At 42.4% G+C, this 18,248-nt stretch overlaps 1 protein-coding gene and 1 long non-coding RNA gene across 2 annotated transcripts; both read right to left on the bottom strand.

Moving 5' to 3' along the window:
* Positions 1-6,774: 6,774 nt before the first annotated feature.
* On the bottom strand, positions 6,775-8,682 carry LOC121583139 (protein transport protein Sec16A-like). Its single transcript, XM_041899343.1, has 5 exons — positions 8,472-8,682; positions 7,513-7,730; positions 7,351-7,407; positions 7,147-7,246; positions 6,775-7,045 (listed from the first exon to the last, which is right to left on the bottom strand). The coding sequence occupies exons 1-5, from the start codon at positions 8,680-8,682 to the stop codon at positions 6,873-6,875; spliced, it is 759 nt and encodes a 252-aa protein (XP_041755277.1). The 3' UTR covers positions 6,775-6,872.
* A 2,081-nt stretch (positions 8,683-10,763) lies between these two features.
* Positions 10,764-13,821, bottom strand: LOC121583258. The gene is made up of 4 exons (XR_006660465.1): positions 13,641-13,821; positions 11,202-11,301; positions 10,987-11,059; positions 10,764-10,800 (listed from the first exon to the last, which is right to left on the bottom strand). It is a non-coding gene; the product is annotated as an uncharacterized LOC121583258 (long non-coding RNA).
* Positions 13,822-18,248: the final 4,427 nt, after the last annotated feature.

The following is an 18,248-nucleotide window of genomic DNA, read 5'->3' as shown; positions in this document are numbered from 1 at the left end:
TCCAGCAGCTTTATAATATAGTAAATACAATCTATACTCTATTGTATTCCATCATCATTATCCTCCCTACCTACCTCCAACAAAGAGGTAGATTCCTCCAGCAGCTTTGATCTTCTAGGAGGAATCACACTCTATGAGGAAGGCAGTGTTATTATTCAGAATATGGGTGTTCTCCGATTTGATGTCAACGTGCTTGAAGAAGTTATTCCAGATGAAGTAATGGCAGCTCTCTGGGTGATTCCTATGAATACCTGCATAGTTTGTCGAGAATGTTAGAGGTGACAGTACATTTCTGAAGGAAAAAACGAATTTATGTGGTCAATCTCTATGGTATGACACTGGATGTTTTTAGGAAAGGCTCTGAAGATTCTAAAACACCCCCATTTATGCTGCAACTTCTATAGTTTTAAGAGTACAGTAGAAAACAGCTGTAAGCAGCTGCAATGAGGAGCTGTATTAAAAATATGATTAAATGATGTTCTGTTAGCAGTTAAAAAACACTAATACTTCCAGCAACAGTGTTAGTATTGTGTTGTTGTTGCTGTTTTTTACAGGGGACTATAACAAAAAAACTCATTATCATTATAGTATGCAAAATCATACAGTAAATCGATATTTGTTAATTGATTTCTATAATATATTGTTTCTATTATATGTTGAAGTAATTTAAAACACAATTTTTTGGTGGTTTTAAATCAGAGAAACGTCCTGTTAACAGCCAAGTAACATTTTTCAGGGACCTTTATTTTGAAAAACATCTGTATGATCACGTGACCTTAATGTAGCTAGTTTCACAATTCTGCACAGTAGCTAGCTATACATGGTAATGGCGCCCGCATTGAACTCTAGCAAGAAGACAATTATCTAGCTAGCTAGACTAGTTCAGAAGACTTTCGTGTTTTTAAAAGACACAGGCCTACACACTAAAATATTTGTGGGTTTTAGACATTTGTCTTCAAAACAAAAGGGATTAGAAGAAAATCGGATTATTATGACAGGGCCGAAGAAGAGTCGCAACGGAGAAGACATCACCGCATTTTATTCTAACTACGCTGCCAGTTGGTAGAATGGGCGGATTAGCTCACAAGCACAACTGATCAGTACATTTAGCTAAATCGGCTTGTACCTAACGTTAGCTACTGTACCTAACTATTTTAGTTAGGTAGCCAACATTAGTTAGGCGGCTAATGTTAGTATAATGCAACCTCATGCAAGGTTTTGATTCACCCGTCTCATAATCATAACGTCAATGTAAGACATATAGCAAGTGTCATCAGTGACTTAGCTAGTGTAGTGTGCAAGTTATTTCACAAGTTTTTCCCCACATTTTCCACCAAACAGACAATTGACCTGAACAACAATTTTACTTTAGATGCGCTTCAGTTTGCTGCAACTAACGTGATGTCTGTGCTTTGGTAGTCTCGCGTTGCCATACCTCCAAAATCACGTTGTTGTCACGCCTCCGTTTTAGGGAACGCCTCGATCACACCGACCGTGTAGTTCAATTTTGGTTACACCAGAAGTACATTCATTTCCAATGGAACGCTGCTTTTGCCTTGCAGCATTGCGTTTCATGCCTCGATCACACTGATAGTGTTTTTGGCGCACACATGACGCAGCATCATCTGGATATGTGTGCAACAAAAGTTCAGCATTCACCTTCTGCTACCATTTCTGTCTAGCCGTCTACACATACGGTTTGATGCATACAGTTTGATAAATCCAACACAGAATGCACTGCAACTGCCTCTGCAACACAATGCTGCAAGGCAAACACAGCGTTCCATTTGAAAATAATGTACTTCTGGTGTACCAAAATGCAAGGCACTGTTGGTGTGATCGAGGCGTCAGAGGCAGTTGTAGTGCATTCTGTGTGGTGCATACATTGGATTTTTCGAACATACAGTTGAAGTCGGAAGTTTACATACACCTTAGCCAACTACATTTAAACTCAGTTTTCACAATTCCTGACATTTAATCCTAGTAAATATTCCCTGTCTCAGGTCAGTTAGGATCACCACTTTATTTTATGAATGTGAAAGGTGGTGAGTGACTCCGCTGTCCTGGCGTCGTGAGGGAGCTTGTTCCACCATTGGGGTGCCAGAGCAGCGAACAGTTTTGACTGGGCTGAGCGGGAACTGTACTTCCGCAGAGGTAGGGGGGCCAGCAGGCCAGAGTTGGATGAACGCAATGCCCTCGTTTGGGTGTAGGGACTGATCAGAGCCTGAAGTTACGGAGGTGACGTTCCCCTCACAGCTCCGTAGGCAAGCACCATGGTCTTGTAGCAGATGCGAGCTTCAACTGGAAGCCAGTGGAGTGTGCGGAGGAGCGGGGTGACGTGAGAGAACTTGGGAAGGTTGAACACCAGACGGGCTGCGGCATTCTGGATGAGTTGTAGGGGTTTAATGGCACAGGCAGGGAGCCCAGCCAACAGCGAGTTGCAGTAATCCAGACGGGAGATGACAAGTGCCTGGATTAGGACCTGTGCCGCTTCCTGTGTAAGGCAGGGTCGTACTCTCCGAATGTTGTAGAGCATGAACCTACAGGATCGGGTCACCGCCTTGATGTTAGCGGAGAACGACAGGTTGTTGTCCAAGGTCACGCAAAGGCTCTTCGCACTCTGGGAGGAGGACACAACAGAGTTGTCAACCGTGATGACGAGATCACGGAACAGGCAGTCCTTCCCCGGGAGGAAGAGCAGCTCCGTCTTGCCAAGGTTCAGCTTGAGGTGGTGATCCGTCATCCATACTGATATGTCTGCCAGACATGCAGAGATGCGATTCGCCACCTGGTTATCAGAAGGGGGAAAGGAGAAGATTAGTTGTGTGTCGTCAGCGTAGCAATGATAGGAGAGGCCATGTGAGGATATGACAGAGCCAAGTGACTTGGTGTATAGCGAGAATAGGAGAGGGCCTAGAACTGAGCCCTGGGGGACACCAGTGGTGAGAGCACGTGGTGCGGAGACAGCTTCTCGCCACGCCACTTGGTAGGAGCGACCGGTCAGGTAGGACGCAATCCAAGAGTGAGCCGCGCCGGAGATGCCCAGCTCGGAGAGGGTGGAGAGGAGGATCTGAGAGGAGGGAGTGAAAAGATGCCAGGTCCGCAGGGAGTCTAGTTTTCTTCCATTTCCGCTCAGCTGCCCAGAGCTCTGTTCTGTGAGCTCGCAATGAGTCATCAAGCCACGGAGCTGGAGGGGTGGACCGAGCCGGCCGGGAGGATAGGGGACATAGAGAGTCAAAGGATGCAGAAAGGGAGGAGAGGAGGATTGAGGAGGCAGAATCAGGAGATTGGAGGGAGACGGCGCATTACCATCTGTGTATGGGCAGAGTGAGTAGTGTTGGAGGAGAGGGAGAGAGAAAAGGATACAAAGTAGTGGTCGGAGACTTGGAGGGGAGTTGCAGTGAGATTAGTAGAACAACAGCATCTAGTAAAGATGAGGTCAAGCGTATTGCCTGCCTTGTGAGTAGGGGGGGACGGTGAGAGGGTGAGGTCAAAAGAGGAGAGGAGTGGAAAGAAGGAGGCAGAGAGAAATGAGTCAAATGTAGACGTAGGGAGGTTGAAATCCCCCAGAACTGTGAGGGGTGAGCCATCCTCAGGATACTGTGACAAGTAAACATCTTATCCCCTTTACTTTTGGTTTTGCGGTCGGCGCAGGGTCAATTTAGAAAAATCATGGGTGTTGTGTCATGATATTTTCATCTGATTGTCAAACAAATCACTTCAAAAAGTAGGCTACCTGCGCAGGTCGATCCACCATAATAATTCCATAATAATGTAGCCTACTATAATTAATTTACTATAATTTACTATTAGCTACTTTCACCCCTAATTTAGTTTCTGCTTATAATATTATAATTTACGAAAATGGATAGGCCGTTTGTTTGTCGACTATAGTTTGATACATGCAGCTGCTCTTCTGTCATAACTTGTTGCCCCAGAAGACTAAATAAAGTAGTGCTCGAATTAATACATGAGTAATCTAGTTAACACCGGTAAAGTTGTCTGTTTTGTTTAGGGACCGGGGAGAAAACACAATAACTCCAAAACAGTGGAAAGCTTGGTGCTGTGCAAAATGTCCAAATGTCATCAGTTTTACCGGTTTTAAGGAATGAAAAGCTGAGAAAACGACAAAACAAGACTTCAGTTCATCTTGGGTGCATATTTTATGTTGTTGAAATACTGTCTGCTTGCATAACAGTTTCAAAGATAACACATTACACGCACATTCAAATTTATTCAAGAGATGCTGAAATAAATAAATCATATTTCTCCACTCCTGTTCCCGAGACAAAATTAACATTTGTTGTATAATTTCAATGCAATAAATTCATAATTCTGCATGAGTTGATATTATGCTACGTGAGAGGTTCAGTTTAATTGTCATAATGACTCAAGTAACAGTGAAAGTCACCCAGTAAAATACTACTTGAGTAAAAGTCAAAGTATTTGGTTTTAAATATACTTAAGTATCAAAAGTAAAAATATAAATCACTTCAAATTCCTTATATTACGCAAACCAGACAGAACAATTTTCTTGTTTTTTAAATTTACAGATAGCCAGTGGCACACTCCAACACTCCGACATCATTTACAAACAAAGCATGTGTGTTTAATGAGTCCACCAGATCTGAGGCAGTAGGGATGAACACCTGTTCTCTTGATAGAGGCATGTTCCGGTGTAGCTCAGTTGGTAGAGCATGGCACGTGCAATGTCAGGATTGTGGATTCGATTCCCACGTGGGACTAGCTCGAGCAAAGTATGAAAATGAATGCACTCACTACTGTAAATCGCTCTAGATACAAATGACTGAAATGTAAATGAATTGGACACTTTTCCTGTCCTGCTAAGCATTCAAAATGTAACGAGTACTTATGCATGTCAGCGAAAATGTATGTAGTAAAAAGTACATTATTTTCTTAAGGAATGTAGTGAAGTAAAAGATGTAAAAAAAAAAATAGCAATATTAAAGAAAAGTACAGATACCCCCAAAAACGACTTAAGTAAAAATACTTTAAAGTACTATTTAAGTACTTTACACCACTGGAGAGGTTATAGGCCTACAGTCAGTGTCCGTATTTCAGTTACTATTCCATTTAACCCATATGAGTTTAAATGAGGAATATTCTGTTTATTGATGGAGCAGGCATACTCATGAGTGGGATATCAAAGGTGCATGCAAACAGCTTATCCCGAATAAGACCTTAAGCTGGATATGAGCAACTATTCGGAATACTGTGCACATTTAAATGTGGTCAGTGTCAGTCATTATTTTGATGTATGGATGATTATGGTCAGAGTCTTATATTTATACTATGTTGAGACAGGATCTGATAGCTGTTACATGTAAAGGTTTTTGTAATGACGTAATACAAAATAAAAATATATAATAATTGAAAGATGACCTTCAGCTTTTCAACAGAGAATATTCTTATGAGAATACATGCAACAGTGAGCTCACAATGTTAAAGGCCCAGTGCAGTCAATCACATACACGTTTAACAGATATTATTGCGGGTGTAGTGAAAAGCTTGTGTTTCTAGCTCCCAACAGTGCAGTAATATCTAACAAATAATATCTAGCAATTTCACAACAATAAATGCAGTTTTTCCTGTGTTTTGTATCATATTGTACAACGGCTAATGAAACTAACACTGTAAAAGTTATTTCCTGATAGTTGCTGGTTGAAAACACAATCTACACAGGACCTTCTAATCAGCAGGTTTTGCATGGTTGGAGTTTTGGCTTGCCTGGTGACATCACCAGGTGATATAGGTTTATATAGACCAATAACAAAGAGCGTTCCAAACCTCTGCCAATAACAGCTAGTTTTCAGATTAAATATTCCCCCCCTCCCAACTCAGACCACTCCCAGATAGTCCTAGCAAAATTCTTGCCTGAGAAAGTTTATTTTACTAAAAAACTATTTGTTTCTTTTTGACCATTTTAATTGTAAACTATTACAGTAAGATACTTAATTGTTACCCAGAAATGATTTGATATTAAGATAAGAATGGCTGCATTGGGCCTTTAATGTTCTCTAAAATCTCTTTGGATGCATTTTCTGGGAATCAGACTCACTGTAATTTATTCATCTCACATTAATTTACTGCAGTGTTTGTATTGACCTGCTGTGTGTTATAAAATTGAAAAATGAATAAAAACAAATGGCCATATACACCAATGCTTGTGCTGTGACAGACTGGAGATTCAAATTCTCACAGTCATCTTTCAGTGCTCAGTGCTATTCGGAATCCTTGGGACGTCCTTACTCTAAACCTTAACCATAACCCTTACCTAACCCTAACTATTTTACATTTCAACTTCAATGGGGTAAGGACGTCCCAAGGAACCTGGATTGCACGGACCATCTCTCAATTGTGCTCACTCGCCTTGGCCTTTCAGCAATTAAAATCAACTGAGTTAACCTGTGTCTACAATCACCAACCATGTGCCCTCTGAATGAAAGAATAATATTGTTTCCAGTCAAGCAGATGAGTTACATTTCCTGAATCAACCAATGAGACGATAAAACCAGTGTCATTAGATGGGTTTGTTGTGTGTCAAATATACTTGTCTGTACAGTATGTAACGTAAAGCAATGCACAAGCAATGAGCATGGTCAATTATGATAGAACACATCAAATTAAATATAACATGACGACCCGAAGGAGAGATATAATTAAAAGATGATCTTTTAATAAATGTTCAATGCTGACGTTTTTTTATGCTGAAAAATGTATGGTGAATTTGCCTGTTGGACAAAAATTAAAATAGTTAACATCCGTGCTACTTCAGCCTTTTGCTATGTTAAAGTAAAAGCTCAGTTAATGATGAATGGATACATTTTGGAAGGATTTTCCAGATTCATACATCAGTAGGGTAGAGTGTCAGGTGGCACAATCATTGGTGCCATAAGGTCAAAGTGTGAGGGAGGGAGCAGGCCAGAGAGCTGTCGAGGAAGTGGTCCAGGCCCCTGGCTTGGAGGCTTTGAGTTGGTCCCATCAGTGTAATGCATTGTAGGGTATCTGCTGCCCCATAGACCTGCTGGTAGTGGGAAAGGTGTTAGCAGGAGATCACCAGGGAAAGCTATGATTGGCTGACAGATTCTTGGAGTTAAACCACATGTAGTCTAAAACAATATTCACCTGCTTTCATGGAGTAAGGATTCACTCCTTTGGGGACACTGCCAGGGTTCCCCTGAAATCCATACATCCCCATCGGTGGAGTTGGTGGTACAAGCTTGTTCTGTAAAACACATCAACACATTTTCTAAATTGTTAGTAACATTAGCACAGTTGAAATACAATGGTCTTTCACTGCTTTTTATTGAATGTAATTTAAGTGTATACCTCAGCCTTGGGCTCAGTTTTGTCAACCCATCTGTGCAGAGTTGGATCCCAGACAATCTGAGGAAGAAGATATTAGCAATGTGAAGCAAGCCAAAAATGAAAAATGAATAATTCACCCAATTGTCTCTACATAGAATATACTGTAAATAACAGGTTCCTTACAGATCTGTCTTTGTCCTCAGGTAGATGAACCTCCTTCTTATTAACTTTTCCACTCCCAAAGACCCAGCTGAGCCAGCTTCTACTGTTCTTGTGAACAGCAGGGGTCTCGGGCTCAGCCACCGGCCGGCTGCCAGTCTGGCACTGAGGGTTGGCCTCGGAGTGTTCTGGCTTGGTGATGGACATCATAGCAGGATGCTCAACATATCTAAGCCGGACATCTGTAATAAGTGGGAGAAGTCAGGCGACTCTGCTCATGTCACCATACAGAACAATCACTAGCTGACAGGTAGGAACGTCTTGCTCTGATACTCTGTTACAACCCAATCTTAACCTCCAAGCAGTCACAGGGATTATTGGAAGGTTCCTCAAGGATGCTGCGATCACATTTTTGTTGTTGTTTCAAAATCAACAAATCCCGAAATATTATGTGAGGGCTTGCAAATTTGCCAATCGCCGCATTATTTCAATGTAAATGTATTTCGGCATAAAACAGTCAAATCATCGCAATATTATCGCATAGAACTGACCCATTAACATATTACAAAAAGAGGGCTCGCAATTTCAACCAATCACCGCACATTTACTGCATAATAAGGTTCAATCAAGCCACACGTCAACAAATGTTTCCCTTGTCAGCTCATTTTCGCAAGAATTGCCGCAGCAAAATCTAGCATATTTGCCTGCAAATATCACAAAAATCCCTGCGATATCCTGGAGAGATTGACTGGATTACGAAAATGTATACACTCACTACTGTAAATCGCTCTGGATAAGAGTGTCTGCTAAATGACAAAAATGTAAATAGAAAATAGAGCTAAACTTGTTTTATGTAGAAAATGCATGAAAGTATTTCAGCCATACACTCACATGAGCCATACATACACATTTGGTCTGTCACAACTTATTCCCACGCTATCACAATGGCAATGTCTTTACTTACTAGATAAGGCTTAAATGACCTCTTCTCTTGGAATAGAAATCCACAGGTGGAGTACACACTCCACCATCCCATTTCCACAGTGGTGCCAACATGGGGATGATGGGAGGTGGTTGTGGATGATTGTTTCCATTCTCCACAGGGACGCTGGCTGTGGGGAGGATCCCCTCCCTCTGTGCAGGAACACTGGCCTTTGGGAAGATTCCCTCCCTTTGCGCAGTGACACTGGCCATCAGGAGGATCAACTCCCTCTGTGCAGTGATGATGACTGCTGGGAGAATCCCTTCCCTCTGTGCAGGGACACTGGTTGATTGGAGGATCCCATCCCTCTGTGCAGGGATGAGGCCTGATGCTCGGAGGATCTCCTCCCTCTGTGCCGTGATGATGGCTGCTGGGAGAATCCCTTCCCTCTGTGCAGGGACACTGGTTGTTTGGAGGATCCCATCCCTCTGTGCAGGGATGAGGCCTGATGCTCGGAGGACCTCCTCCCTCTGCGCAGCAAAGTTGGCTTTTGGGAGGATCCCCTCCCCCTGCCCAGCGATGTTGGATGTTTCCCCCCACTCTGTACAGCAACGTCGGCTGCTGGGATGATCTGCAGGTATAATATAGAACACATAGTAATTCCCTAAAATATCAACCACTTGCAATCTATAACATCATTGTCACATACACTGAGTGTGGAAAACATTAAGAACACCTGCTCTTTCCATGACATAGACTGACCAGGTGAAAGCTATAATCTCTTATTGATGTCACTTGTTAAATCCACTTCTCAGTGTAGATGAAGGGGAGGAGTGAGGTTAAAGAAGAATTTTTAAGCCTTGAGACAATTGAGACATGGATTGTGTATGTGTGCCATTCAGACGGTGAATGGGCAAGACAACATTTTTAAGAACCTTTGAATGGGGTATGGTAGTAGGTGCCAGGCGCACCGGTTTGTGTCAAGAACTGCAACGCTACTGGGTTTTTCATGCTGAACAGTTTTCCGTGTGTATCAAGATTGGTCCACCACCCAACTCAATATTAGGAAGCTGTTCTTAATGTTTTGTACACTCATTGTAGATCAATCCCAAACATGTACATTCATTTGTACGTGTACTGATACTGTAAATACACAAATTACATTAATGTTATCTACAATATATTATAATACCGTAAGCCTCTTTGCTGCGGGGGATCTCCTTCTACAATTTTGAGTGGATGTTCTTCATTTTAGGCATATTCCGCTGTGTTTTGTATTTTTGTTTATTTCAAAAAATATGTGTTTGGAATGGCACTCTTAACTACAGGAGATGATGCTGTCATAAAGCATTTGATGTAAGTATGTAGGACAATTACCCATAATGCTCACTAACTGAACATTAAAAATTACCATGGCAATTATTGACGCATTCACGTACTATCGGAAACTTGGAACCTCAGAGTTAAAATGAATATAAGTTATTTGCGTAGAGCTTCCTATTGGTTGATTCTGATACTTCACACGTGGGAAACTTGGGATCAGAAATGTCAGAGTTTCCTAGTTCCGACTTGCACTTGAACGCGGCATATGGTGAGGGGCCTTCTATGATGTAGGGCAGGTCAGCAACCACATTATTTTACTGTGCCCAGTCGCACACAGACTTTTATGGTCCCACACGTTGCCACCAATGGATTCAAAATGAGTAGCCTAACAATTATTTACATGGCCCCAGTTACATTTGCAACCAAATTATTTTTCTGAGAGAAATCAATAATGTTGCACACAAAGGGTAACAGTGAGCAATTCACAGTGAGCAGTGAGCAAAATAACCATAGATGGGAAGTTGACAATAGCTTATTAGTAGCATAAATAAATTGTATTTCTATGGTTGCAGTCCTCAAAGATTGAATTGCATTGAACTGAATTAATCAGATCCAATGATTTAGGGTGGGGTACCGCTAGTCATCATTATTATAATCACCATCTCAATCATTATCACCATACCATCATAGACTTATTCTTCTGTATCTGAGAGTCATCTGGCACAACCTTAGATATGGCAGTCTGCAACTCAATACACTGCCCCTGCATGGTGTTCAGCTTCCCCTGCATGTGGTTAATCGACTGCTTAACATCGTTCAGCAGGATCTGAATCCTATAGGAAATCAGGTGGTTCAACATACTGAGGTGATGAGAGGCTTCAGACAATGCCCATTGGACCATCTTTAGGATTCTTTCTCACTTAACACCAATCTTATTAGGAATGTACCTTTGTGCAGAAGATGTTACTATAGTGTTATTTAGAAGAAAAAAGTGTACTTTGTCAGGTGCCGAAGGGATGACGGGATGTTTCCCTGCTCCAGTGAGCTCTGTTGGCAGGTCTTGTTCACTGTTGGAGGAACGTGAGCCAAATTAGAGGAAAAATATCTATAGTTGTTCAGCAATGAAACATTCATGGCATATGGGGGATTGTTCTTCCCTGGGAAAAGAATAACAACAGCTGGGGTTTACTTTCAAACTTTTAGATAAAGTGATACGATACAATCTTTAAACCCATCAGAAGTGTAGTGCTTACCTCCATGAAAACATTTATTTTGGGCAACATTGTCCCAATTTTGACCACTAGTTCCAACTTGTGATGCGCAGATCTTGATGAAACGGTCAAGTCAACATTTTGTTAGACATTTCAGAGATAACATTAACAATTGTACATGAGACAGTGCTTCCAGATATTGCAATCTCAGTTGGTCCTTCTGAGGTATGTAAAACATCTGGTGTGTGAGTACTCACATGAAAGGTATCCATGATTCTAGATTAAGCCAATCCTCTATGTGATAACCATCCGATGGGTCAGCAATGGAATGATTGCAGGCTACTTTATGTCTTGGGCCTTTATGAATAATTGAAATACAAGTAATATTGTGAATTTGTAATGCATAACTGCCATGGTAATATGGAATATTCCATCAATGAGCGTTCCAGTGGCCATGCTGTTTTTGGACTATGAGACCCTGGGCTATATACTATGATGAGCAAATAACATGCATAGATTTTGCATTATCAAATCAAATCAAATTTTATTGGTCACATGCGCCGAATACAACAGGTGCAGACATTACAGTGAAATGCTTACTTACAGCCCTTAACCAACAGTGCATTTATTTTAAACAAAAAAAGTAAGAATAAAACAACAACAAAAAAAGTGTTGAGAAAAAAAGAGCAGAAGTAAAATAAAGTGACAGTAGGGAGGCTATATATACAGTAAAATAAAGTGACAGTAGGGAGGCTATATATACAGTAAAATAAAGTGACAGTAGGGAGGCTATATACACAGTAAAATAAAGTGACAGTAGGGAGGCTATATATACAGTAAAATAAAGTGACAGTAGGGAGGCTATATATACAGGGGGGTACCGTTGCAGAGTCAATGTGCGGGGGCACCGGCTAGTTGAGGTAGTTGAGGTAATATGTACATGTGGGTAGAGTTAAAGTGACTATGCATAAATACTTAACAGAGTAGCAGCAGCGTAAAAAGGATGGGGTGGGGGGGCAGTGCAAATAGTCCAGGTAGCCATGATTAGCTGTTCAGGAGTCTTATGGCTTGGGGGTAGAAGCTGTTGAGAAGTCTTTTGGACCTAGACTTGGCACTCCGGTACCGCTTGCCGTGCGGTAGCAGAGAGAACAGTCTATGACTAGGGTGGCTGGAGTCTTTGACAATTTTGAGGGCCTTCCTCTGACACCGCCTGGTATAGAGGTCCTGGATGGCAGGGAGCTTTTCCCCAGTGATGTACTGGGCCGTACGCACTACCCTCTGTAGTGCCTTGCGGTCAGAGGCCAAGCAGTTGCCATACCAGCCGGTGATGCAACCAGTCAGGATGCTCTCGATGGTGCAGCTGTAGAATTTTTGAGGATCTGAGGACCCATGCCAAATCTTTTTAGTCTCCTGAGGGGGAATAGGCTTTGTCGTGCCCTCTTCACGACTGTCTTGGTCTGTTTGGACCATGATAGTTCGTTGGTGATGTGGACACCAAGGAACTTGAAGCTCTCAACCTGTTCCACTACAGCCCCGTCGATGAGAATGGGGGCGTGCTCAGTCCTCTTTTTTTTTCCTGTAGTCCACAATCATCTCCTTTGTCTTGGTCACGTTGAGGGAGAGGTTGTTGTCCTGGCACCACACGGCCAGATCTCTGACCTCCTCCCTATAGGCTGTCTCATCGTTGTCGGTGATCAGGCCTACCACTGTTGTGTCGTCGGCAAACTTAATGATGGTGTTGGAGTCGTGCCCTGGCCATGCAGTCATGGGTGAACAGAGAGTACAGGAGGGGACTGAGCACGCACCCCTGAGGGCCCCCGTGTTGAGGATCAGTGTGGCAGATGTGTTGTTACCTACCCTTACCACCTGGGGGCGGCCCGTCAGGAAGTCCAGGATCCAGTTGCAGAGGGAGGTGTTTAGTCCCAGGATCCTTAGCTTAGTGATGAGCTTAGAGGGCACTATGGTGTTGAATGCTGAGCTGTAGTCAATGAATAGCATTCTCACGTAGGTGTTCCTCTTGTCCAGGTGGGAAAGGGCAGTGTGGAGTGCGATAGAGATTGCATCATCTGTGGATCTGTTGGGGCGGTATGCAAATTGGAGTGGGTCTAGGGTTTCTGGGATTATGCTGTTGATGTGAGCCATGACCAGTCTTTCAAAGCACTTCATGGCTACAGACGTCAGTGCTACGGGTCGGTAGTCATTTAGGCAGGTTATCTTAGAGTTCTTGGGCACGGGGACTATGGTGGTCTGCTTGAAACATGTTGGTATTACAGACTCAGTCAGGGACATGTTGAAAATGTCAGTGAAGACACTTGCCAGTTGGTCAGCACATGCTCGGAGTACACGTCCTGGCCTTGTGAATGTTGACCTGCTTAAAAGTCTTACTCACATCGGCTACGGAGAGCGTGATCACATAGTCATCCCATTGAACGAGTCAGTGTCAACTGATTATTCGCAAAAATAGCAACTTTATATTCCTTCCTGGACACTGACTCGTGCGATGCGTAATGCATAATCTATGCTTGTTATTGTCTCATCATAGTATATAGCCGAGGGTCTCATAGTCCAAAAACAGCATTGGCCATTGGAATGCTCATTCAAAACAACTAACTTTTATGATTAATCACTTGACTTGAGTATTTTGAGTTCGGAACTAAAACATTAAAAGTAGGCTATATCTTGACGCATATGCTTACCTTGGACAAGCGTATCCAAAAGGCCTATCCAGTCGTGCGTGAAGATACCGTTAGGCAGATAAAACCGCAGGACCGTTTGAGAAACGCTCGGTATTGTGAATCTGTCACACTGACGTAAAAGCACATTCAAAATGTATAACTCACATAGTTGAATGTCCTGCAAGCCAATCAGAATCGAGTTTAAAACAATAACGTGGGTTCCGTGGAACGTCACAAACATATTAGGCCACTTGCGTCACAGATTACAGTCAGTGAACATGGGTTTAATAGAATAACTTTTTTTTCCCCCAGAGGAAACTTCAGGGAAATCTTATTTGGCTATATGTATATGCACATCGTATTGAATTGAGATTACATTTACTGCAACACTGAAACTATGTAGCATAATCCTATGAGGATCATATGTCAAATGTCAGAATCATGGCACATGAAAACATAATGAAACTGACTGTGTAACAGTTGTTAAAGTACTTTGTGAATTTCACAATCTTCAGATATTAATATAGCATGTTGATTTGTTATTATGCATTCCTGCATCCTGGGAAAAGGAGAGTGTGTACTTACGTTTTGCCCTGCGTGCTCAAATAATGTTGATGCACTATGAGAGGTAGGCACGCTTTTTCTGTCCTCTTTAGAAAAGTTTGATTCCTTCAAGCACAAAGTCATACACACAGTGTTTTGTTCATGAATAATGTTGTATATTTAGAGTTTACTCATGAGTGGATGGTATTGTTAAGATGCAATTGTAATTTTTAGGATGATATTAACATGGTTACTAGCTAGCTAAGGTATTGTATGTGTGAACATGGCTAGCTCCTCGACTGATCCCAGTCCTTTGTATTGTGCGTCTATGTTGTAGAAAGAGGCGACAATGGGCAGAACATATTTGTGCTCTACAAATGTTTTGTCTTTTCTTTTGGATGCAGAGATAATTCTGATTCATTAAAACAGCCTGATCTCCGAAGTCCACGTCTATAGTCCCAATCAATCACACACAACGCAGAGATACAGCCGTGCAGTACAGTGCCGGTTATGGGGCCTTCTAGACCCGGATTCATCGTTGATCGACGTCAGCTCAATCACCGCGGCGCTGCTGCTCTAGAGACTCTGTTTACATCATTAAGGTACTCCTGCCGCCTTGGGGCAAAAAGCGAATCTGCAGTCTATATTCTCTCCTGTTTATTTCTTTTCTGAAAACGATGTATTGAGAGTGCTGTTTATGGTTAACTAATATAGAAGTGTGTTCATCAACAGACATTTTAACATAACATTAGTGGTTTAGTGACATGGCATCTTATAATGGTGATGATGAACCCAAATTCACTGCTGGGATGGGGAGGTTTTTCTCATACCCTGATCAAACACCTGTAAAGCGTGTAGGTGCAGTAGGTTCCCCCATGTTTTGCTCCACTAAAAATACTGATGAAAGCCCTTCATCTAGTGTTAATCAAAATGCCCCTGTAGATGGTTTAGCTGAGCTGGTCACTCAGCTAGCCCAGGAAATAGGGAGCTCCATTAGGGAGGAAATACAGAGTGGCAGGTCCAGCACTCATGAGCCACCAGTAAGTACAGAAAAGATAAGTGATCATCACTCAGAGTCAGCAGGATATGTAGACCTCAGTAAAATGAAGTTCATCATGCAATCAGATGTAAAGGAACCTCCTACATATAGAGGAGATGGTACAGACAAATGCTCCATTCATGAATGGGAGGAGTTGATGAGAATATACTTGAGGAGTATATTCTCACATCAACACATTTTCTAAATTGTTAGTAACATTTGCACAGTTGAAATACAATGGTCTTTCACTGCTTTTTATTGAATGTAATTTAAGTGTATACCTCAGCCTTGGGCTCAGTTTTGTCAACCCATCTGTGCAGAGTTGGATCCCAGACAATCTGAGGAAGAAGATATTAGCAATGTGAAGCAAGCCAAAAATGAAAAAAGAATAATCCACTCAATTGTCTCTACATAGAATATACTGTAAATAACAGGTTCCTTACAGATCTGTCTTTGTCCTCAGGTAGATGAACCTCCTTCTTATTAACTTTTCCACTCCCAAAGACCCAGCTGAGCCAGCTTCCACTGTTCTTGTGAACAGCAGGGGTCTCGGGCTCAGCCACCGGCCGGCTGCCAGTCTGGCACTGAGGGTTGGCCTCGGAGTGTTCTGGCTTGGTGATGGACATCATAGCAGGATGCTCAACATATCTAAGCCGGACATCTGTAATAAGTGGGAGAAGTCAGGCGACTCTGCTCATGTCACCATACAGAACAATCACTAGCTGACAGGTAGGAACGTCTTGCTCTGATACTCTGTTACAACCCAATCTTAACCTCCAAGCAGTCACAGGGATTACTGGAAGGTTCCTCAAGGATGCTGCGATCACATTTTGTTGTTGTTTCAAAATCAACAAATCCCGGCATATTATGTGAGGGCTTGCAAATTTGCCAATCGCCGCATTATTTCAATGTAAATGTATTTCGGCATAAAACAGTCAAATCATCGCAATATTATCGCATAGAACTGACCCATTAACATATTACAAAAAGAGGGCTCGCAATTTCAACCAATCACTGCACATTTACTGCATAATAAGGTTCAATCAAGCCACACGTCAACAAATGTTTCCCTTGTCAGCTCATTTTCGCAAGAATTGCCGCAGCAAAATCTAGCATATTTGCCTGCAAATTTCACCAAAATCCCTGCGATATCCTGGAGAGATTGACTGGATTACGAAAATGTATACACTCACTACTGTAAATCGCTCTGGATAAGAGTGTCTGCTAAATGACGAAAATGTAAATAGAAAATAGAGATAAACCTGTTTTATGTAGAAAATGCATGAAAGTATTTCAGCCATACACTCACATGAGCCATACATACACATTTGGTCTGTCACAACTTATTCCCACGCTATTACAATGGCAATGTCTTTACTTATTAGATAAGGCTTAAATGACCTCTTCTCTTGGAATAGAAATCCACAGGTGGAGTACACACTGCACCATCCCATTTCCACAGTGGTGCCAACATGGGGATGATGGGAGGTGGTTGTGGATGATTGTTTCCATTCTCCACAGGGACGCTGGCTGTGGGGAGGATCCCCTCCCTCTGTGCAGGAACACTGGCCTTTGGGAAGATCCACTCCCTGTGAGCAGGGACGCTGGCTGTTGGGAAGATTCCCTCCCTTTGCGCAGTGACACTGGCCATCAGGAGGATCAACTCCCTCTGTGCAGTGATGATGACTGCTGGGAGAATCCCTTCCCTCTGTGCAGGAACACTGGTTGATTGGAGGATCCCATCCCTCTGTGCAGGGATGAGGCCTGATGCTCGGAGGATCTCCTCCCTCTGTGCCGTGATGATGGCTGCTGGGAGAATCCCTTCCCTCTGTGCAGGGACACTGGTTGTTTGGAGGATCCCATCCCTCTGTGCAGGGATGAGGCCTGATGCTCGGAGGACCTCCTCCCTCTGCGCAGCAAAGTTGGCTTTTGGGAGGATCCCCTCCCCTGCCCAGCGATGTTGGATGTTTCCCCCCACTCTGTACAGCAACGTCGGCTGCTGGGATGATCTGCAGGTATAATATAGAACACATAGTAATTCCCTAAAATATCAACCACTTACAATCTATAACATCATTGTCACATACACTGAGTGTGGAAAACATTAAGAACACCTGCTCTTTCCATGACATAGACTGACCAGGTGAAAGCTATAATCTCTTATTGATGTCACTTGTTAAATCCACTTCTCAGTGTAGATGAAGGGGAGGAGTGAGGTTAAAGAAGAATTTTTAAGCCTTGAGACAATTGAGACATGGATTGTGTATGTGTGCCATTCAGACGGTGAATGGGCAAGACAACATTTTTAAGAACCTTTGAATGGGGTATGGTAGTAGGTGCCAGGCGCACCGGTTTGTGTCAAGAACTGCAACGCTACTGGGTTTTTCATGCTGAACAGTTTTCCGTGTGTATCAAGATTGGTCCACCACCCAACTCAATATTAGGAAGCTGTTCTTAATGTTTTTGTACACTCATTGTAGATCAATCCCAAACATGTACATTCATTTGTACGTGTACTGATACTGTAAATACACAAATTACATTAATGTTATCTACAATATATTATAATACCGTAAGCCTCTTTGCTGCGGGGGATCTCCTTCTACAATTTTGAGTGGATGTTCTTCATTTTAGGCATATTCCGCTGTGTTTTGTATTTTTGTTTATTTAAAAAAATATGTGTTTGGAATGGCACTCTTAACTACAGGAGATGATGCTGTCATAAAGCATTTGATGTAAGTATGTAGGACAATTACCCATAATGCTCACTAACTGAACATTAAAAATTACCATGGCAATTATTGACGCATTCACGTACTATCGGAAACTTGGAACCTCAGAGTTAAAATGAATATAAGTTATTTGCGTAGAGCTTCCTATTGGTTGATTCTGATACTTCACATGTGGGAAACTTGGGATCAGAAATGTCAGAGTTTCCTAGTTCTGACTTGCACTTGAACGCGGCATATGGTGAGGGGCCTTCTATGATGTAGGGCAGGTCAGCAACCACATTATTTTACTGTGCCCAGTCGCACACAGACTTTTAT

Source organism: Coregonus clupeaformis, unplaced genomic scaffold (genome assembly GCF_020615455.1).
Source record: "Coregonus clupeaformis isolate EN_2021a unplaced genomic scaffold, ASM2061545v1 scaf2803, whole genome shotgun sequence".
In the NCBI taxonomy this organism is placed as follows: Eukaryota; Metazoa; Chordata; class Actinopteri; order Salmoniformes; family Salmonidae; genus Coregonus; species Coregonus clupeaformis.
This window is presented reverse-complemented; position numbering and strand designations above follow the sequence as displayed.